At 41.0% G+C, this 23,715-nt stretch overlaps 1 protein-coding gene across 2 annotated transcripts in view; it reads right to left on the bottom strand.

Moving 5' to 3' along the window:
- The window catches only part of LOC146701553 (vasoactive intestinal polypeptide receptor 2-like), a 56,294-nt gene that overhangs the window by 31,250 nt on the left and 1,329 nt on the right, over nucleotides 1-23,715 (bottom strand). For both annotated transcript variants that reach the window (XM_085467840.1, XM_085467841.1), the window contains exons 2-4: nucleotides 12,150-12,249; nucleotides 9,455-9,562; nucleotides 8,110-8,213 (exon numbers count right to left, since the gene is read on the bottom strand). In XM_085467840.1, coding sequence (XP_085323966.1) covers nucleotides 8,110-8,213; nucleotides 9,455-9,562; nucleotides 12,150-12,249 — 312 coding nt within the window. The remainder of the gene's footprint in view (nucleotides 1-8,109; nucleotides 8,214-9,454; nucleotides 9,563-12,149; nucleotides 12,250-23,715) is intronic.

Genomic DNA, 23,715 nt, shown 5'->3' with positions numbered 1-23,715 from the left:
TTCAAACTCTGTGATATCGTTGTATTTCTTTGTTTAAGAGTAAAATCTGAGGGACACAGGCCTGGACAGGTAGGGAAAAATATGTATTCTCTGACCAGTTGGTGAGTGGTTGGAGCTGGACAGGAGGGGCTTGTGGCAATGCGGGAACTGCACAAAAATCCACCTTATTGTTCTGGAAAGGCCGGAGTGCCATGTCTCCCATAAATTGCTGGATTGTCTGCAAACAATTGTTGCACTTTTTCTACTAGTGGTTGAAGTAATCACAAGGGGCTGCAACAGTTAGCAACTGCCAGCAACCTCCTGCAACTACTTGCCAAGTGGTTGTGGAATACACAATTTTCTCCTACAAGCAGGAGTCCTGGTTGCCAAAGGATCACCAACTGGTCTCTAGGCCTCAGGGACTGGGGCTTTGGTATTGATTGCACAGTGACTGACAGCAAACCTCAACAACCACTCACCACTGACTGGGGAATATGCATTTTTCCCTTGCAACTAGTGGTTTCCAGATGGTTGCTAATCAGTGTCCTGGCCTGTGTGACTGGGGCCTACGCTGTTTTGTTTGTGCCTGGCCTTGTACATTTGTATGTGCTTTGAATGGTGAGGTTTTGAGGGTAAATCCATGGCTATAGCACACTTTGGAAGCTTTATGTTTAGGTAACCTGATATGGAAGTGGCACAATTTTCATCCCAGTATGCAGTGAAGAGTCTTACTGTATACAGATAACAAAATTTTAATGTTAAGTCAATGTGGTTATGTATAGTGACTCTGGCTCCCTTAGATATCCATCCACCCATCCATCATAGGGACTTATCCCAGCTGTAATAGTGCAGTGGTAATGTATTTGCTAATAAATGACTAATGTCACTCTTGTTCTTGTCTTCTAAATTTCTATATGGACTGTGGCCACAATAGTCATAATAGGAAACTGATACAGCCTGGCTGTTGGTTTGGATTAACAGAACGGCCTGGGATGGAGCCACATTCCCATTTTGAATTATTGTTTCAGGCCATCCCTGTGTGCAATACACAGTATTTACTAGCTGTTTATAATAGAGTTATATAAATGTAACAGTATTTATGTTGTGTGTGATTCCACTTGTCACGATAAACACAATTTGTTATCCGTGTATGTGTGACACTGTATTGTCTCAGTGGCGCCCTCTCTCAGAGATGGTGGACAAAAGTCAGTTCATGAGAGATGTGTGTTATGGGCACAACTAGTAATGCATGTGTCTGCTATATGACACTGTAAATGATTTAACTGTTAGTACGAAGAGTTTAAGTGGACAGCTGAGCTTTTAAAGTGCTAAAAAATCTATATAACAGAATAATAGACTCGCTAAGCTAAGTGCAAAGATTCTGAGCTTCTGTGACGTGCTGTTCTTAGAGCTGCCCATAATGAGCCAAATATCGGACCAGGACATATTCTGACTTTATCCAGGTACGCATTTACACATTATTTTATTTGTTATATTATTCCAGATGCACATCTTCACATTAATGTGTTTTATTATTGGGCATAATGATAATATTATATGTTATATTTTATAGCCAATGTCGAAACTTTGCCAGTTCATGAGATGTGCCTGAGGCAGCGCCAACCTGCCTGAACGAGATTCTGATCTTATCCAGGTACACGCTTTCATAGTTCTGTATTTGTTATATTACTTGCCACAACATTATTTGTTATAGTATTAGACAGTGTTGAAACGTTGGCAATTCAATAGAGACGTGCCTGAGAATGAAAGGTTTGCACGACCAGAACATATTCTGCTCTTATTTTAGATTTTCTATTCATTAGCAAAAGTTATTATGACATGTTGTTTTTTCAGATGACGTTGGACAACAGGACATCATCCCGTGGAGCTCTGCTTCAAAGCCTCCAGCTCAGCGTTTTTGTTGTCACCGTCTTGGTGTTTTCAGCTATGGCAGGCAGCTGCCAGACAGGACTGTGAAACCACACACAAGTCGGTCAACAGACATTAGCCAGACAGCATGTCTTCTTTTTGGATTTTTAAAATGTCAATAATTTACAAAACTCGCTTAATGTTTTATTCATTGTGATAATTATGTTGACCAGAAGTGGGCAATATTACCCAAGAGAACATGATATTACACGTTATGGCAATATCATAAAATACTCAGTAGTACTGAGGCCCTGTGAGGGGCATTTGAGGGTCTTTCAAACTTTTATTTGGACACTGGCTGCTTTTTCACTCATTTTGAGTCCAGTCCTTGCACGTGACCATTTTCACAGGAATGTTTTGGGGGCTTTTTTGTTTTTTTGTCTGTTGGGCCACTTAATACTGACCTATGAATAACTGAAGCATAAAAGGGCACCTCACTTAGGGGATGAGCCACTGTTGTGTCTACGCATAACAACAACTCAGCACAGACCCAAACAGTTTCTTTACACTCTGTTTGCTTCATTTACAGCCTGTCACGAAAACATGTCATTTGTTCCATTTCTTTAGCTGAATCTATGAAAAATGTCAATAGCACAGTTTGACAGGCATAAAACAGATTTCTACACAAACAAAATGAGCTATTATTAGAAGACTTGGCATATCTCAACATGGTTTGCAGTGTGTCGGAAACCGGACAAGTGGAGGGCAAACAAAAGAAGTGGTACGCCTAAAAAAGCATCTACAGCAGATGAAGAGTATGTGAAAGTCAAGTCCTTAACAAATGGGAAAATATCCAGCAAAGACCTGACACAGGAACTGAGAGATGCATGCCTTCAGTTGATCCATTTACTGTTGGAGCTTCATCAGAAATGGAGCATCAGTGTCAGCAGATCTTATGGAGTGAGGAATCCAAATTGAACCCAATTAAAGTTTTGGAGGTCAAAGAGGTCAGGAGAAGTAAAACAAGGTCTGCAGACATCTGCAAAACACAGCAGAGGATCTGTCATGGTTTGTAACTACGTTCCATTCAGCGTGTTGGAGATCTTCTCAGAAATGATGCAATTTTGAACACAGAAAAGCACCATCAGATACTGATCTTAATTTTTCAGCATGACAAAGATCCCAAACATACTGTCAATGAAGCAAAAGCATAACTTTAAAAAAGAAAACCGCTCAGTGTGAACACTGTTAGTCATGCATTGTCCTCCCCAGAGTCTCTCAACATCATTAAAGCCGAGTGGGATCATTTTGACAGAACGGAGGAAAAGGCATCGATTGTCTCTAAAGAAGAGACTGGAGTATCTCTGGAGGCTATTCCAGAAAACGACTTAAAGAAATGACAAGAAAGCGGAGAAAGGTGACAGAGAGAGTTCAGGCTGTGATGAAGAATAAAGAGGGTTGTACCAAATGTTGACATTCATCTTAGAATTGTACAAACTCTGTTTTTGCACCTATATTCCATCTCCTTGCAAAATCGAAGGAGTGACCCAAAACTTTGGCGAGTAGAGCAGCTCATTGATTTTAGTATGGTCAGCATACATCTCTCAAAAAGGAGACATCCTCTTCAATTTGTTCCACATTTACTCTGCAATTCATCAAGATGCAATAAAATACTGCTCTTATCACATATTTTTACTTCATCCTAATTCATACAATAAATCTACTTGCTTTTAAAAGCAAGTAGTGAAAAAACAAGAGAAGTGTGTGGCATTATTTCAGGGACAGTGTGGACCCAATAATGGTTCCCGGATATTCTCTTAAACCTGGTTGTTACTCGCTTTTTTAAAGCTCATTATAAAAGAAAGGGTCCAGGAATGCAGCCGTGATTACAAGCAATAACTATGAGGTCAGAAAATAAGCTCCATGGCGTCACGCTGGACTCCTCTGAGCAACAAGAAAACACCCACGCATCCCCATACACACTCAAACGCCCATTAAAAAAACAGCAGAGCAGGCATACCGCTCTGAGAACAGGAAAAGCCTTTTTTTCTCGAGCACCTGCAGCATTCAGCTCAAATACTCACCTGTGTCACTCAGGTTCCTAATCCTCCTCTGAGTCAGCTGAAGGGGTGGGAGAATTTCGAGAAGCCTTACCTTCATCTTGTGATGAAGCAGATATGGGAACAGATGAGGCCGGATTAGAGAGCACAGTGTGCCAAGACCGGGAAGTGAACCCCGCAACTCTGTTGGAGGAGCTGGGAATTTAAGCCGGTGTCTAGCCACAACAGATACAGAACAGACCCATGCAGAAGACTGAATCCAGTGGATTTCTCATGTTCTCTGGTCACTTGCATTATTTCTCATATACCTATGAAAAGAGGAAAAAAGTCTTTTTTGATGTTAAAGAGGAGCTTAAGTGGAAATGATGAGGAAGTTTAAGACCTCAGGCAGAAGGCTTCATCCTGCATCTCTGTAACTTTTATAAAGGGCCAGCCAGCTTTGCATAGATCTCTGCATCAGCATGAAGTCATAGAGAGGGAGTATACTTTGTATGGTCATCTCAGGCACACAGCTCTGGCTGTGAACTCTGGTGCTCCACCTTCCTGTTGTACAAACCTTTTCTTTATTATCCCTCCACTCAAGTCAGATTGTGGTATGACAGCAAAAACAGACGCAGACAGGCGGCGGTTTCTATTGCTTCCACAGAGAGTGAAGGTCCAGACAGAGTTTCTCTTACCAAGTGGCAAACATGGAAGAGATGTGCAGATCAGTTTGTAACAAAGGAATTAAATGCATCTGACTTTTTGTTCAACTTTCTGCTTATTTGGTTGCAACGTAGTCCTCCACATACATAGACTAGCACAATGTAAGCAGCATGTTAAGTCATTTATGTGCATGTAAACTGCTTTGTTGCATGGTAAGCAAAGCATGTAAGACACGAGCATCAAAGCAGGAGGTTGAGAGTCTGAGTCACCCTTGATTTTTCTTTCTTCTTTGTTCTTTTTTGGTTCAACACAGAAACGTTTGCTGGTAATCGTCACGGTCTGCTGTTTTCTACATGCCTCAACATTTTATCCTAAAAGAATCTGATGGGAAGTATCTGTAGAAGATTTTGGGGAGTTAATCAAAATTAAAGATCACAGAGTGCCTTCAAAACATTTTTGATCTGCTTCACCACCAAAGGGGAAGATTAGAGGATTACTAAAGATACTGTGTAGGGAAATGAACATCTCAAACAAATTTCACAGCACTCAGTCCAACTGATGCTTCAGTCTGTGACAAAATTATGACCCAACATTTGAGCATTTTTGCAGTTATAGTAGAAAGAATGTAACACTCATTATATTACATATTGCAGAAGAAGAGCTACAGAATCAAGGCTTAAATCGAATCGAGGCTAACAACCCTCTCTGTGTTTGGATATGTTATTATTATGTAATTATGTTGACCTCCAAACATGATGCGTTTGTGGTGTTCATCATCAGCTGAAAGATTTATGGAGTCATCTGCAAAGCAGCCAAAAAAACTGTTACCTTTGTGACCTTTGCATCTTTTGTTTAAATTTCTTAGCACCACAAATTAAATTCCTCTGAACCCCAGAGCACTGAACTGGACAACAATGAGATGCACAAATAAAGCTCAAAGTATCTGCATAGATAAGCGAGTACAGCTGTGTCATTTCTGTTTGTCAGTTGGATAAACTGAGCAAAACGCTGCAACAGATTCTCACTCATCTGCTCCGCCTAATCACAGAAAAGCACACCAGCACAGTCAGGCCGCGACTTCACGGTGGTCTGAGTTATCTGAGGGGAGACACGAAGAGCAGCAGAGACCAGTGATCAGATGTGTCACCCAGTGAACTTTCCATCCTCTCTGTGCGTTTATCTGTGGGCAGATAAACAAACACACATACAGAGATGCTGATATGAAATCAGCCCTTCTCTTCACCGCTGTGCTGGAGCATCTGAGAAAACTCTGAGCTGAGATCAGACCACAGAGTGGAGACGTTTGATCTGTTTTTTTTTTTTATTTCAGTTCAAATTAAATAAAGCTGCTGATTCCTGCACAGCTTCTGTTTTGCTTAAATAAAGTCTGTTCTGATTCAATGATTTTCAGTGTCTCACTGGAAGCTCCAGAACCTCTTTTTGCACACATCTTTGCATGCAAGTCTGGCTACTTTTTGTTGTATTTCCTCTGAAACAGCCCACATAAAACCACAGATTTAATTATCCTCATACTGCAAAATATGCTGATTGTGTTGTGGTAATTTGTCTTATTTTCCACTGTTCTTGTTGACAACTGGTTACAGAGAAAGAGCTAGAGGCCAGTGTCAGGCAAGTGGAAGCTGGCTGCTTAGAATCAACAGTTAAACTGTGTTGTATAATACTAAAAAGAAATATGAATGATTAGTTTTGCAGACAAATAGCTTTGATTTGAGCTACAGAGGGTATGTAGGTCTTTACTTATTCATGCTACACACAAAACTCCAGCTGAAAGCCTGCAGCATCAGAAATGGTGTTACAACAACTTCTACTTAAGACGATGTCTCCCCAAACTCGTCCACAGTGCTGTCAGGCTACAAAATAGTGATTTATCATTCTGAAGGTGAGTTATAAATAATTTACGCTACACATTTTAGCTCACAGGGGGCTCCTTTATCATTGCTTTTTAGTCTATTCTTCATAATGTTGGAAATGGGGACATCATTTAGACGAAAAGTGATTTGTACGTGCTGATTTCTAACATAAACCATGGGTTAGTTACCATGGAGATTTACCCAGGTAACAGCTGCATCACCTTTGTGGGTGGCTCGCTAAACCTCAAAGCCTGCTTAGCAGCACAGGCCTCTGGACAAAGAGTTTCCCCGTCTCCAACAAACCAACTAACAGCACACTGAAACTAGAGTTCAGCTTTTTCCCAATCAAATCCGGTAAAAATGATTTATCTGCAACTGTTCTGTGGTTGGTTTGCTTCCTCTTGCAATGCAAGCATTTTAAAGTGGGTCAAATCAGCCCACGAACTCTCCCAACATCATCCACAGGCCGAGCATGTGCTGCGTGGGACGTGGCACATACATTTTTTGTGATCAGAACCCAAACGGAAAACGGTGCTAAAACCTGTACACAACAGTTTCACTTGCACTGTGAAAATTCACTTCAAAGGATTCCAACTAAACTTTAAACTCTTTTGATTAAAGCTACATTCAGCTGCTCCCTTATTTGAAAGAGGTCAGCCTGGCAGGGAGCTTTGCATGTTTGATTTGGCAGATTTTTACAGTGACCTTCCTGATGCAACCCCAGAAGCATTTGGGTCTCCTCCCAGAACCAAACCAAAGACCTTTTGCTTGTCAGATGAACACGTGAACTGCTACAGTAAAGAGCCAGAAGCTACATTTATTAGGAACAGGTAAACATTTTTTTTCTGTCAAAAGATGCTTCAACAACTGATTTTTATTTGTTTTTTATCCTTATGCTTCCTTTGTTTCCTAATTATGTCCTATAAAAACACTGATGAACACACACATTAACCTTTTTGGTTATAATTTGATATCATTTTGAGGGGAAAATTTAAAAAAGGATGAAAAAGAATAAAAAAATAGTTTTATTCCCTCAAATGATTAAGTGTATGCACGTGTAGTTGATACATAAAAGCTATACATGGAGGTAAATACATCGTAAATCAACAGCTGTGGTGTATCAATGATATTTGATCCATGAGTGATTTAATATTTTCATGTTTTCTTTATAGTTAGCATGTTTTTAACCATCCAAGCAGTTTCAAATTAACCACCTTGCAACCGCTCTGACTAATCTTCTACCTCATCTGAGAATCCAAGAACCCTGATAAACCAATACTGACAATGTTGCATTAACAGCGACGGGTCCAAGGCCTTCAGCTTCATTAGACAACAGACCTGAGAGTTTCAGCCGCTACAAAGTAGATATGAAAACCAAACACACAACTTTGATCAGGCTCCAAACACACACCAGTTTCTACACTGTAAAGACAAAAAATTCAGTCCTTCTTCGATATTATGTTATGTTATCATGTAAAGGCTCTAATTGCTAGACATTACCTGAGATTGGACTGAGAGAGGATGAGAAAACTGAATGAATTCGCCAGCTAAAAAGGTTCAGGCCGGAAAAGGATTAAAAGAGTTATTCACAAGCAGCACAACTCCAATCACAGTGGTGCTTCATATAACTCATAACTGCGCTCACAGGCGCACAAACGTAAACACACCACAGACGTCAAACTTGCCCTTTTGGTTGTCTCTGGGGTCTCTAAGGTGCTCGTGCAGGTGATGATGTAGTCGGGATAGACGGTGGACCAGCCACTCTCTGTACAGTTCCTGCTGAGGTTGCCTGAAAGAAAACCGACTGGTTTTAGAGCCTTTTAGAACTGAACTAGTAGATTTCATGAAACCTAACATCAGTGCTGCATATAAAGATATATTGCCCTGATTTTTTTTTTAAAGCTTCAGTGATATTTGTCCACAGATTTTAGATTTGGATAACTGGAATAACAATTATATAACACCAGTGCAGTCAGATTCACAGCAGCAGTTGCCTGGACAGACAAACACAAAGTGGAGATGTTTGTTCCTAATCAGAGCGCCACATTTGGAGAAAACCAAACACAATTGTCAGCATGGTGGTGGAGGGCTCATGATTTGGGCTTGTTTTGAAGCCACAGGAACCTGGACACTCAAAGAATCAGCATAATGATGACACATGTCCATTTTTACCCTCTCAAACAGCTGTCATCAGAGGCAGGCACATGCGTAGGCCTCAGTGAGGACTTTTGATACTGAGCAGCTACTGTTCTCGTCTGTGGTGCTGATTGTGATGCTCATCTATTAATGCTGTGTGTTTCTGCAGAGGCAGCGAGAGGAGGATAAACCAGCCGCTCACTGATGCTACTGAAGGAAATCACAGAGGGTTGGACAGATGGCGTCAGCCGCTGTGCAAATGATCACAAACATTAACAGAAGCAGCTCAAGAAGCACTGGATGGAGACGATAAAAGAGCCACAAGTCAAAGTGAGAAATGGCAGAAAGTTAAAAAAGAAAGAGGTCAAAGAAGTTCTGTTATATTGAAAATAAGTATTAAAGAATTTCAGTGGTAGTAAAAGCAAACATCTTTTCACTTAAGCTTACTTAATCACTCCTTCTTATTAGTGTTGAGACTGGTGGCATTTGAGTGAATCCACTGGATACTTAAAAAGGATTATTTTTCTGTATCAGAGTTCAACAAGATGAAGATTTCAAAGTTTTCAAGCACACAAAAACTAAATTATAATAAATAATAAAATGTTGAGTATGCCACAGTCTTTAAACAGTCCATAAACTGCTGCACAGTGCTGAGTCCTCAGACTTTGTGTGGCGGGGTCATACTAAGTGTCAGCTGTCTTAAAATGTTTTACATGTCGGGGGAAGTTGAAGCTTCCTTTAACTGAAAGTCTGTATAATTTCCAGAACACACTTTTTGTTTTTTTTAGCAAGTCAAGTGTGTGTGTGCGTGTGCGTGTGTGTGTGTGTGTGTGTGTGTTAACAAAGATGATTGAAGGGCAGCAGGAGGAAGTGTGTCTCTGAGAAGAAGCTCACCGTTCTTGTGAAAAAGCAGCAGGAAGGGGGTGGGACAGTGTAAGGTCAGCACATCGCCGACCGCGGCGCTCGGCCAACATGAAACGTTGTCCCACTCGCCGTGACATCCTGGACAAACATATACAGAGATACACACACAGACATTAGAAGTGTGAACTTGCCTGCACAGAACTTCCTGTTTGGCTGAGCGACTTGTGCGGAGCTTCTGTGCGAGCTGCTGATTGAACGTGGACAATAAATCCAGCCCACATGAAAGCAGCCTGTGAGGTTTGGACATTTAGCTTTACTGCTCAGCCAGGAGGGACAAAGACATTCACGTAACACTCTGAAGGCCTCTTAATAGTTAAGTTAAAAATAAATGTAGCCTGATGAGGCCTGAGAGTAACTAATGCTGGTACTGTCCTTTTACATCAAACACACATGTGTATCTATAGAGCAGCGTGAGAAAAAGCTCACAGTCTGAAAGCTGAGACCACACAGATTAAACACATTTTATTATCTCTGTGCTCAAACATTCGCACACATGACCGTTCACAAACAGCCTCTGTATGTCTGTGCGTCAGTCTTTGGTTACTCGTGTTGTGGTTTCACACAGAAATCATCCTAATATACGTCGTGAACATCTGGAGACTCTACTGATGCCGACTGTGTGCAGCAGTCCTTCAAGCCTTTTATTCTCTGAGCCTTTTATTCTTGCTGAAAAACAAGAGGTTAAAAATCAAAGCTGCTTCGTCAGTCAGCTCAAGCATCACACAGAGGTTTGTGTGAGCACAGCAGGCATATCCATGGTGTCACTTTGTACGTTACCATCACTTTATGAATTAATGCGTGTTTCCATCCGGGGTACTTCTCAAAAAAGTAATGCATTACCTTACTTTATTTCTATACTGTCAGACGTAAATTGTGACAGAAGGATAACAGGCCTCCAACTCGCACTGGAGCAGTTCACAGCCGAGCGTGAAGCAGCAGGAATGAAAATCAGCACCTCCAAAGAGTGGCTCATTCTGGGATGAGTTCCTGCCAAAGTGAAGGAGTTTAAGTATCTCAGGGTCTTATTCATGAGTGAGGGGAGAAGGGAGCGAGAGGTCGACAGACGGATTGCTGCTGCAGTGATGGAGATGCTGTACTGGTCCACTGTGGTGAACAGAGAGCTGAGTGAAAAGTGAAGCTCTCAGTTTACCTGTCAGTCTACGTCCCCACCTTCACCCATGGTCACGAGCTGTGGGTAGCGACCGAAAGAATGAGATTGCAGATACAAGCGGCGGAAATGAGTTTCCTCTGAAGGGTGGCTGGCCTCTCCCTTAGAGATAGGGTGAGGAGTTCAGCCATGCAGGAGGAGCTCTGGATGGGCCAGTTGAGGTGGTTCAGGCATCTGACTAGGATACCTCCCAAGCACCTGCTGGGTGAGGTGTTCCAGGCATGTCCCACCAGGAGGAGGCCCCGGGGCAGACCCAGGACACGCTGGAGAGATTATATCTCTCGGCTGGCCGGGGAACACCTTGGTGTTCCACCAGACAAGTTAGAGGGTGTGGCCAGGAAGAAGGAGGTCTGGGCTTCTCTGCTTAGGCTGCTGCCCCTGATAAGTGCAAGAAGATGGATGGATGGATGGATGGATGGATGGATGGATGGATGGATGGATGGATGGATGGATGGATGGATGGATGGATGGCAGGAAGAGTAGAAAGGGAAAGTTTACAAGATGGGGAAACCTGCTATGCTGTATCTTTTAGAGACTGTGGCACTGCTAAAATTCTCACTGGGAATGACCAATTGGACAAGATTGGAAATGAGTGCATCAACGGGATGGCTCAGGTGGAGCTGTTGGGAGACAAACATAGAGAGACAGGACTGAGATGGTTTGGGCATGTGCAGAGGGAACGTGGGTATATTGGACAAAGATGGCTGATTGTGAAGCTGCCAGGCAAGAGGAAAAGAGGAATACCTCAGAGGAGGTTCATGGATGTAGTGAAGGAGGACATGCAAAGGGTTGGTTTGACAGAGGAGGATGTTGCTGTGGTGACTTCCACTCTAATGAGGGCATATCAAAGATGTGGAAAAATGAAGTCTTCAAGTCTGACTGCTCAATGCTTTTGTTATTTGCAGCATGCAGGTCACACAGTTTTCACTTTGCCTTCACGTTTTTATCCTTTCTTGATCAAAATGAATCATTTTTAAATCATCTGATTGTAGCACAAGTGCAGAAAAGAGGTATGTTTGATTTCTCTTCGATCCACCCTCCAAGCAGGTAACTGAAGAAGCCTTTTTAACATTTATAGCTAGCATTTGTGTATGTGTACATGTGTACATTTGTGTGAGTGCGTGTATGTGTGAGTTTGTGCTTTTTGTGGAGTGTTTGATCTCACAAGGTAAACAGCTCAGTGTTGCAACACCGTCTGAAATAGCGTCCAGAGACACACACCACTTCACATCAACTGATTTCATTCAGTGCACTCACACATACACACACACACACACACACACACACACACACACACACACACACACACACACACACACACACACACTTTTCCTTACTTGATATGGATCTGAATACTTTTCCGAGGCCTAATATTCAGTGATGCTCTTACAGCAGATTATTTTGCGTCTGCTCCTGCACACGCAGCAGACGTATCGTAAAATACTTTGGATGGGGATTTCCAAACACTTGCTCGTGTGTGTTTCAGTGCATGCGTACCTGCATGAGTGGAATTGTTCGGCTGCAGCTCTGTCTGACAGTCACTCTTTGCTTTCTGCATCTCCCAGTAGAACTGGCAGGGAGAAAACATTCCATTAACCTGTCGGGATGAAGGGAAATACATCTTATGAATATTATCTCCAAAATGAACAAACCTCCTGCGTCAGGCTCTTTGTCTCAGGTTGTGCTGTGCACTCTGGTGTTTGACATACGTGCTCCAGTTTTCTGGAGTAAAGTTCATGTTTCTGCGATCTGCTCTCCTTTCACTCCTATCTGCAGCTTTCAGGGGGAGGATTTAGGCAGTGGTGATGATTTGGGAAGACAAAAAAACACTTCTGCTAAAAGCAAAAACCAAAGCAGGTTAGGTTCCTCGTTAGAGATCAGCGTGTATGACACAATCAAGTCTCCATAAAACAGTGTCACCACTCATGAAGGATCCCTCAGAGGCCTCTGCAGACAGCAGGAAGTTTCTATAATCTTTGTCTTTCCCTGAAGAGCATCGGTAATAAGTCCAGAGTCTCAGCGGCAAGTTTGGTCCTTTATTTTATTCTATGTTGGCTGCAAACAGTTTCACAACAGTTTTATTGTTTTAAAAGCATTAATATATATATATATATTCTAATTTGTGCATCAAATCTGCAGATACTCCAAATCTTTATGTGAATTCTGTTTTTGTATTTAATTTTTACTCTCAGAGCGTTAAACCCCACCAAGGCTACAGCTGAAGGAATAACAACAACTATTTAATGAAGTACTTGAGTATAATCCATCAGATTATCCTGTCTTTTAATGACACAGTTGTGATACTGAAACATCTGTTAGCTTATTTTGCTAGCTTTCTTTCCTGACCTGACCAAACTTTATTAAATTTCGCACACAATCTCACACCACCCTGGTACTAAACTGCTTTACAGCACCTTTCCTCTCACACCCACTCACTCTGTTGATTGTCTGCAGCAGCTGTGTTACTTCCAGCCTGTATCGTGTGTGTGTGTGTGTGTGTGTGTGTGTGTGTGTGTGTAATCTTAGTACATTCTTCCATGTTTGTGATTGGTTAGATGCTGTCACCACAACCCTTTTCAAGTGAGCACACTTGTAGTTAAATTGGGAAATCCTTCGGTCAATTTAGGAAAGCTTTGTGTGACCACTTATCTTGATTGTCGGTGTTAGGATTAGTGTGAGTGAGTCCAGATGAAAGAAGGATACCCAGAGTTTGATGAACAGCCTGTTAAAAAACCAACGAGTTGCAAAGTGACCCAGAGACCTCAAGCTGATTGAAATGTTGTGGTGAGAGCTGTTCATGAACAAATGAACACAAACTTCAATTAAATGAAGTGACGCTGTGAAGAAGTATAGGCCCAAATTCTCCCACAACCATGTGAGAAACCGATAAAGTCCCACAGAAAGCAGTTAATTAAAGTTATTGCTCCTAAACGAGGTTCTATAACCGAGACACCTATTCAATCATGTGGTGTAATTAGCCTATCACAGGGCTGCACAGAGGCCTGTGAGAACTTTTTATTTTCCAACGATTGTAAGACTGACTCCTCGGGTTGGGGGCGTGTGGTGGTTGGATCGATACAGCACAGTATTGGGATATTTTGCATGATGATATTGTAATAAAAAAGGGACACCAAATATTGATACTTTATTACATAAAAATACTACAAACAATAGGCTCGTGTCATGCACCAAAATGAGATCATGTCCATCAAGCAAACTAATATTAAACGACCAAAAATCATCCAACAATTTACCCACTTAGCGTGACAAAGCTACCTCCTAATTCAGAGTAAACTAATGCAGTAAAAATAAAACAGCGACCTCCTTGCATCTACAGAAAACAAAACAAAAAAAGCAGGGGCTGCCTGGTGATTATATTGACTTTGTGATGACTAAATTGTTTCCCAGAGCTGCACAATTTTGATCGGAACGCAATTGCAGTCGTCTGATAGGATGCAACCTTTCTGCAGACAGTCACAGTGTGACGTGGGCTGAGAGTAATGACTCTCGGAGTGATCGCTGGCAGAGGAAAGATTTATTTGAAGAGTTCCAGTCAGGTTTAAAAATTCATCACAGCACAGAAACGGCTTTAGTGAAGGTTACAAATGATCTGCTTATGGCCTCTGACAGTGGACTCATCTGTGTGCTTGTCCTGCTAGACCTCAGCACTGCATTTGACACTGTTATTTATAAAATTTTATCACAGCAATTAGGGCATGCCGTAGGTATTAAAGGTCCTGGTACATATCTATCAAATAGACTCCAATTTGTGCATGTAAATGGAGAGTCCTTTCCACACACTGAAGTTAATTATGGAGTCCACAGGGTTCCATGCTAGGACCAATTCTATATATATTATAGACCAGTGGTCTCCAACCTTTTTTGCACTTTTAAGGTGTCAAAGATAAATACAACTAAATAAAATGATACGACCAAGACAAAAACAGTGGTATTTTGTAAATATAATAATAAACGTGAATTCGCTGTGTAATTGTGTAACTTTATTAGCAGCATCCTCCTGAAATGCCCCAACAACATCGAGAGTAACATCCTCCTCTCTGCCCCTTAATGCTCTCTGGTCGTTATGGTAACGTGTAAACATTTCTTTCAAAATAAGACGCACAACTGCAACACGGGAAAAGACCCAGGGAAACCAAATTAACACTAAAAACCCTGAAATCCATAAATTTCACACCCGGTACCAAACCTGTCCGTGGCCCGGGGGTTGGGGACCGCTGTTATAGACGTTTCCCTTCGGCAGTGTCATTAGAAGGCATAGGATACATTTTCATTGCTATGATACCCCGCTCAATCTATCCATGAAGCCAGATAACACACATCAGTTAGTTAAACTGCATAAACGTCTTGAAGACATAAAAACCTGAATGACCTCTAATTTTCTGCTTCTAAATTCAGATAAAAATGAAAAATGGTTATTGTGGTTTAGCCTAAAAATCCTCGAAATACAGATTCTAACCAGATTCTTACTCTGGGTGTCATTATGTGTTTGATCAGGATGTGTTAAACAAACATGTAGGACTGCTGCTCGCATTTGTGCAATGACATCCTGTCTCAAAGTGATGCTGAAAAACTAGTGCATGCATTTAGTACTTCTAGGCTAAACTATTGGAATTTATTATTATCAGGCTGTCTTATAAAGCCGTATATAACCATTAGTTGTTATTAATCTCTGGCTCTCTTCCACAGCATGTCTTTTTTCCTGTTTTCCCCCATCGACCCCAATCAGTTAATGCAGATAGCTGCCCATTCTGGAGCCCGGCTCTGTCGGAGGTATGTAGGGTCTTTACCTTGTAGTTTAAAGCAACATGAGGTGATGCTGAGTGAAGGTATTGCTACTGCAACTCAGTCATCCAGGTAACACTAAAATCAAAAGACTCAATAAGGGTTTTTATAGTAAGGGGAAAGTTCAATTTTAGTTAAACCTTCGAGAAAAAAATAACAAATTTAAGCAGTTATGATATTAACTACAAATTAGAAATACATTTATATATTTGAAAAGTATTTGGTTGCAGTTTGGTTCAGTTGCACAGAAGCTGCCTTTGAAAACAGATTTCAATCTGAACCTCATTAATTAGCCTCACCTCGTTCGTACTGACTGTGCCGACTCGAGTGCTACTGAATGAGAACCATAACCCACATTTTCCTGCTGCCACCGTCAAACCCTCATATGTGTGAGTGTGTGTGCTGGTACAGCTGATGGTAGCCATGGACACACACTCAAACAGACTGTACACAAAGGGCAACATGAACAAAGAAAAACACTCAAACAGAACAAGTTCATGTGTCAACTTGATTCACTGATATACCGCGAATGTGCGTGTGTGTTGGGAGGTCTGTTTACACTTGGATTTATGGTCACTCTGCACAGTGTTTCAGATCTGTCAGTCTGTTTATACACACACACACACACACACACACACACACACACACACACACACTAAAATGTCTTTAGCCAAAAACCTGACCGTGATATCACCTATCATGCTCACCAATCAAACATCACTTTCCTTCTGTCTTTAAGTGACCCATCAAAGGAGAGACTCAGACTTCAAACAACACTTCCACACATGTAGGCACAGAGGCCTCAACAGCTGCATCAAATAAGATGAACGATCACTTGAGCCGATTCCAGTACGGAAAGGAAATCAGCTACAGAATGATTAGGTGCTAAACAAGGACGTGAGAGGAGCGGCGGTCCTTGTTAAGTGAAGTAAGGGGCTTCACCCTTACTGCACGCAACTTGTCTTCATTAAATGTGGATTGTGCTGAGTATCGTTGTGCAAAGAAATGCTGAACAGGTGAATTTTCAGAATAATGTGTCTGAAATTAAATTTAAATGCCTAAATTTAGCCTTTTTCCACCAAACTACGTAACCTAGCCTAACTTATATAGTAACCAGAAACTCCTTTTACCCCTACACCACACCTGTCCACGGCATTCAAGTCATTGTGATATTGACCCAACATGCAGTTACATTTCTCAGGTTACGCAGAAGGTTGGGACATCGGGTTAAAATGGGAGCCACTATAGTTCGTTGGGTTGAGTAGATGCCACAAGGCTAATGGAGAGGCCCATATTCAAGTCTACCTCAAGGCCTTTTACTGTACGTTTTGCCCCTGGGCATCTCCCAGTTTCCTGTCTTCTTTCCACCATCTAATCAAAATAAAAGCAAACAAGCTCAAAAACTGTGTTTACATAAAGCTGATGTAAAGTGCATAAACCTACATTCTCCCTCATACCAGGAGTCAGACAGTAAATATCCGACTCCTAGAATGGCAAACCTCATCCAGGAAATGCTCATCATCAACTATCAATTACACGTCCATGAGTTGGAAACGCTCAGGTCCAAGTTTAATACTTTAGACTTAACTAACAAATGACATGATGGAGACTACGTCCCTCTTTTAAACTCTCTGTGGAAGTTACTGCCAGAGTCACATTAAACAACTGAGCAACAAAGCAAAAGAAAAAACAGCAGCCATTAGATCCTGTCTAAACTAAAGCTATTCTTAATATCGAGGTTCTCTAGAGCCAGGCTGTCAAACATAAGGCCCAGGATCCAGAATCAGCTCGGCAAAGACTATAAGTGTCATGGGGCGGCTGCGTGAAAGCGAGAGAGGACCCAAATGCACGGCTCGAGACACACAGGGATGAACTCAAAGGCAGGTCTTTATTAACAGGAAGATAAGAAGTCATACAAAACTACACTGGGAGCAACTAAAGCTGAGGCGCTGGGAAGACACGGGAAATGCACACAACCTAGAGGGACGACGCAACACGGAACAAAGGGATACTTTGACATAAATACACAGAAGGTAATGAGGGAAGTGGGAACACACGGGGAACACAGCTGAGGACAATTACTCGTGACAGAGCGGGGAGGACACGAACCTGAAAATACTGACACCAAGATGTGGACCTTGAACACAACACAGTACACAAAGATGAGCACAGAGAGGCAGAGAACAAGGATGAATACACGAGGGGATGAGGAGAACACAGAACACAAAGGACGGGAACACGGTACCAGAACAAACACCACAATAACAGCATGGACACAGGGGGGATCCAAATACCAAACCAAACAATCCAATGAACATAAGGAACAAAATACAAAACCACAGGAAAACTAAGAACACTGGGTCAAAATGACCCAGGACCATGACAATAAGACTATAATCTGGGTGTAATCTGGCACTGACAAATGAGAAGGAGGGTTTTCCTACAGCTAGAAAACCTCTCCCATGGCTATTTATCATACACCAAAGTAACTGTGCAATAAATAAACAATAATATGACAAATAGTTTTTTTTACCATGGGTCCATTTCTCTATCATGTAGAAAAACTGATACATACTGTGGAAAGTGGACTTTTCAAAGTAGCTGTGCATGCATGTGGCCCACGATTGAAATTGACTTTGACATCCTTGCGTTAGATGAAACAATCTGTTCTTAAATGGTATTTCTGACGGTGTCTGATGGTGCCTGGATCATCCTCAACCTGCTGTGGAAGCTGCAAATGTGTGCAGCAGCTCGGCTCGTCGCTATGTGGGAAAGCATTTGGGTTAATAAGGCTACGTGACTTCACAGGAACACATTAGAAGGCGTAAATAATTAATGAAGTTACCGCCTGCTTATAATGTACACAGGCCCTTTCTTAATGTGGATCCTGCTGCTGTGACACTGCAGCTGTTCAGTAAAATCAAGCTAACAGGGCAAATCCACACAGAGCCTTAAAGAGGAGGAGGAGGTGGGCTCCAAGCAAATTCAAGCCCTGCTTATCTTATCGTTTGTCAGTGGATCTAAATCTTGTTGCCTCATAAAAACACTAAAAGACGAGTCTTTTCAGTACCTCAGTGGCTTCATGTACTATCTGAATGCATCTGCACAGTCATGGTGATCAAGCACGTTAGGCCTGCAGGTGAAGTTTGCATGTAGGTAAGAAGTGAACCACCTTGATCACAATCAAAAAAACAGCTTTAAACCTGAATTTATAACTTAGGCCCTCAAACGCTGCATCACAGTGCAGGCCTCCAGTTTCAGATTGACATCATTACTATTGTTTTAAAGTCCCGATGTTCCAGATGGAGGTGCTGCTTTCTTCAACTCGAAATTTGGCTACAGATTTGGATTATGCCCTTCCTGTTCTCACTTCCTGCTTTTCAAAACAAACAAACTATAAATAGACACAAGCAAAAGGAAAAGATAAACAATCTTATTTAATCCATTGCCATCTAAACAAACAGCATAATCTCTTTCATCTAATAAGCACTAATACACACAAATACACACAGAGACACACAGATCCATTACGAGGTAAGGGATAAAATGTTCTGGATTAAACTAAACAAAAGAACGCTTTTTTTTCTCCACCAGTCTGTAATCCCAAACCTCCTCTATATTTCCATGTGAATATGCTGTTGGAACAATAGAAACATAAGCATAAAGGAACTTTAGAGCCCTTAAGTACATATTTACATTGCATGAGCAAGAGCTGTGATTTCTCAAATGTTGTGCCATGGAATTTGTGACGGCCAAATATTATTACAATATAAAAGTAGACAGAAAACTGCTGTACTTTTTCTAATGCTGCTTTAATCATCTGGTTTACCCATCATCAGTTAAACTAGCCAAAGGAAGCCAGCTTACGATGAAACAGCTCAGGCTTGCAGTAAGTGAAGTAGTGTTGAGCAGAGGCGGAGCCAGACATTTGAAACACCCGGGGCTTAGCCCAAAGAGTAGTATGCATGTGGGATTTTTTTTTTTTTTTTGGGGGGGGGGGGGGGGGGGGGGGTAGAAATGACTAAAAGATTAATAGGCTCTGTTTTGAGTTTTGTTCAAAAAAGAATGACTTCATATAGGGAAAAATATATATCACATGTGCAGGACACCTTAAACTAGTTTTTTAATTAAGCAGCGAGGCAGAACAAGGTCAGGGCTGTATCAAGACACGAGGACTAAACCCCAATTCAACCAGACCCAGAACTGATCCAGAATTAAAACAGGACTACAACAGTTCAAAATCAGGACTACTGAGGACTTAACCAAGACAGAACCAGAATCAGAACTAGATGATAGCACTAAAAATCATCATAGACCTGCACTACACTTATTTTTTAATTCTACCAAAGTGCACTATTTAGATTGAGAAAAGTTTATATAATTATTTAGCCTTGTTGTGCAAACAATCCTGCAGAACTTAATAAATATAGAATTTGAAAAATAACAAACCTAAAAAGAAACACTAGGTACGAGATACATGAGTACCTATGATACGGTGATACTTTTGGTAAACAACCATTTGACTAACATGTGTGTCTCACCTGCTCTTGTTCATCTGTTCTGTCCTCATTCTCCTCCATCTCCCTCTCTGCTCCTCTCTCTCCCTCTTTGTGCTGACAATCATCAAATATACAGTTGAAACCAGATATTTACTCTTCAGATAAAAACACTTTTTTAATTGTAACATCAAATCAGACTAAATGTTTATTTTTTTAGATTGATAAATATAAAAAACATATTTGTTAACTTTAAGAGTAAAGAGAGAAACTATCTGTATTTCTTAATTGCAAATGGCACCAAATTGTATTCAAACTTGAGCCACATTTATGGAGCTCCACAGTTCTTTTCCTGGTGTTTTGGTTGATATCTCTTGATTTTCTCATGTCAAAGAAACAGGCTCTGTGTTTTGCCTTATATGCATCCACAGCTGTGCCACCAATTTACTCACATGGACTCTACTAACCTATCAGAAGCTTCTTCAGCTCAGAATGGAATCGTCTGGAGTTTTCTTATTAATTAACAATAAATTTAGTGTACATGTACTCCTAATTTTGATGAAAGTGATAAAAATAGCTCTGTCTCTCTTTATTCTGAAATTTAACTAATTCAAAATATATTTCAATATTTATCTAAAACAAAAGTTTACTCTAAATTGATGTTGTACAGTAAAAATGTTTTCTCCATAAAGTGTATGTAAATATCTGGTTACAGATGTGAATATCCTGCTGTGTACTGAAATTCCTCTTGTTTTGCATAGAAATATACTGAACAACATACAAAGCATAATATATAAAATAACATTTACCTGAGTTTTTTCTTTGAAAGAACCCTCGAATGTCCATTCTTATGTTTCAGTACATAACTGAAACCGATTTAGTCGGGGAGGGTAAGAACTGAAAATATGAAATAAACACACGTAAGCTAAGACTCTCTAAAAAAAATAGCATTTGTTCGGCTTTTCATTTCGCCATTTGTTGATTCACTTGAAGAGCAAGTAACGTAATATTGGTCAAGTGATCAGTTTCATATTAATCTTTCGTGATGCACCGTCATATTTACATTATTTGTATGGTACGAATGATTTGCTTTGTTACCTGGTCAAACTTAAGCTCTCCTTAGTATGGCTGGCTCCGTCTCTCCAACAGCGCACTCACGGGCAGCAGCTGCCCCGCCCCCTCGCTCAGTCGCTTAGTGCCTGAGCTTGGATCATACCAATATCAGGGGGGGATTCACGCACAGTCGTAAATTCCCACAGTGTGCACTATGTGCTTCGAATATTGTGTGTACTTTTTGTTTTATACAGTTGTCAGCCAGGCATCTAACTATGAAAAAATTACACTCCAAAATACCCCGGGCTTCTGACAAAACAACCCGGGCTTAAGCCCCGTAAGCCACCCCCACGCTCCGCCCCTGGTGTTGAGCAGGGGTGAAACTAAACTGCTGATGATTTATAAAGTAAGACAAAAATTAGGACTTTAAAGCAAAACTGGATGGAAAAAAGCAACAACTTTATCCAAAATTATAATTATGATGAAATTCTGGTTAAAAACCTCTTAAACTTTACGCTGCAACAGTCCGTGTCTTACACAGTGAGCTGTGCAACACCATGTCAGCTGCTGGGCTATAAACTGCTTTAATAATGCAGGATGAACATGACCCTCATTGTGTAAGCCATAAAGTGCAACCACAAAGTGCACAAAGTGCAGATCTCACCACCAGATAAATGCTAAGAAACCAACTTCAAAGCTGGGACTGAGGGTCAGGTGGAAAAGCAGCATTTTTATTTTATTTTGTTTTATTTATTTATACACACACATTAACATTTCTGCATTTTAAAAAAAAATGCATCTGATGCAGTTTTTAAAGAACTCACTGCTTCAGCTAATCAACTAACCCTGCTAACCTTGTCCGTAGTCTGCAAAGGTCAGAAGAAGCCACTGATCTTTTCACTCCTTCTGCAACAGTTTGAGCTGAGAGGGCCCCACCACACACACACACACACACACACACACACACACACACACACCTCTCTTTCTTCACAGAGAAGCGTGGTTCGTAAACACAAGTGCCATTTCCTGACGTCACTCTGCAGGATTTCAGTTCAACTGTCTCTGCAGAGTCGCCCGAGGCAGCGCTGACAGTTAAACGTACAAATACAGGAGGCGATTACAAGGGTTTATCACAGCTTAGCTTTATGCATCACAGTGAGAGTTGCCATGTGATACATGTCTGATTTTGTGTTTGCAAATGCATGTTTTTAATTGCAGCTTTCACACGTTAGCAGCAAATTACGTTGTGTGCAGTAACTCCTGCATCCAAAGTCTTGTCATTTTTTTTTGCACACAGAGCAGCCAGACTGATCAATACAGGAAGCAGAAGTCATTCAACACACACAGCAGACCTGTGTCATCGTTGTTTCCGAAACTCCTTCCTCGTGTCTAACAGACAGAAACCACAACAGTTTAAAAGTTGAACTTTGAAGTTTGCTGCCTGTATTTACATTCAGTTATAAAGGAGTTGCAAGATGACACAGATGCTGACCAACATCAGCGTTACAAAACAATACTGTTACGGTCAGGTTTCTCTTTTGCCAAATGCTCTGAAACCACAATCTGTGAACCAGCTCATTCCCAAAAAGCAAAACGCACAACTTGAAGTTTTGGAAACGCTGAAGGAAACAGCGTTAGATAGAAGGGATGATGAAAACATCACTGCCTTTTCTCTTGGCTCTGACTGAAGAGACTGAGTCATGACTATGCATGACTCGTCCAAAGTCTGGGAATAAATGCAAGCAGAAAACAAAACTTAGACACACATTTGAAAGGTTGGAAATAAATGTTTGCATCAGTGAGCTTTGCCGAAACAGCTGCAATGCTGATCAGATAAAATGTCATTCATCTAGTTCTGGAGAAATACATATAAAATGAAAAGACTGTCTCTCTTCACTTGAGTATTTTTTTTACACAAAGTTTTTTTTCCCCTCACTTTAAAATAAAAATCATCCCGTTTCTCACTTGAGTGCATTTGGACCATTGATGTCACCTCAATGACGTACACTTTTAAGGACATCAGCCACTTGAGGTGTCTGATGGTTTATCCAAACCCACAAAGACCCATTTTAATAAATGAGGCCTGGGCTTCAGTGTCTATATGTACAGGCCTGAGGGTGACTCAGGCATGAGTATGAAAAATTAACTCAGGAGAAGCAGCAGCAGCCATAAAGTGAATCTATAATTTATGTCAAACAAAATGCCAAATGAGAAACCTGCAAATGAAAACGTTACAATGCTGCTTTATCGTGTGATGTTTAATCAGCTGCAGTTAAAGCGCAATGAGTGCCAAATACATGACTGAGGATCAAGAAGTGAGAAGATTCTGTTCTTTTCCACGAGAGATGAAAATTATTTTTTACTGATTTCAAAAAAGTGAAAGTCATGGCTGCAAATATTGTATACTGTATTGTACGCCCAAGTTCAGATTTTCCTGCACCATGACAGGTTTTCACCCTCATTTAAACATGTAAATCTCATTTTTAAGAGTGACCTGTTCAAATATCCAGATTGAGAGGTGACAGCGCTAACTTCTGCACAAAAAAGAAAATTGTCAGAGTATTTTCTTAACTACTCAGCCCATGAGTGGCATAAACCCTGAACAGGTTTTGGAGATTCTAATATCCACACATAAAACATTTTAGAGTCACCAGTTAACCTACTGTAACAAGCATGTGTTTGGTCTGTGGGAGAGAATCAAAGCACCCAGA

This window comes from Copadichromis virginalis, linkage group LG9 (genome assembly GCF_057382275.1).
Source record: "Copadichromis virginalis isolate Kocher_CV1m ecotype Utaka linkage group LG9, C_Virginalis_male_GT1.1, whole genome shotgun sequence".
Lineage (NCBI taxonomy): Eukaryota > Metazoa > Chordata > Actinopteri > Cichliformes > Cichlidae > Copadichromis > Copadichromis virginalis.
The sequence above is the reverse complement of the archived record's forward strand: the minus strand, read 5'-3'. Positions and strand labels throughout refer to the sequence as shown.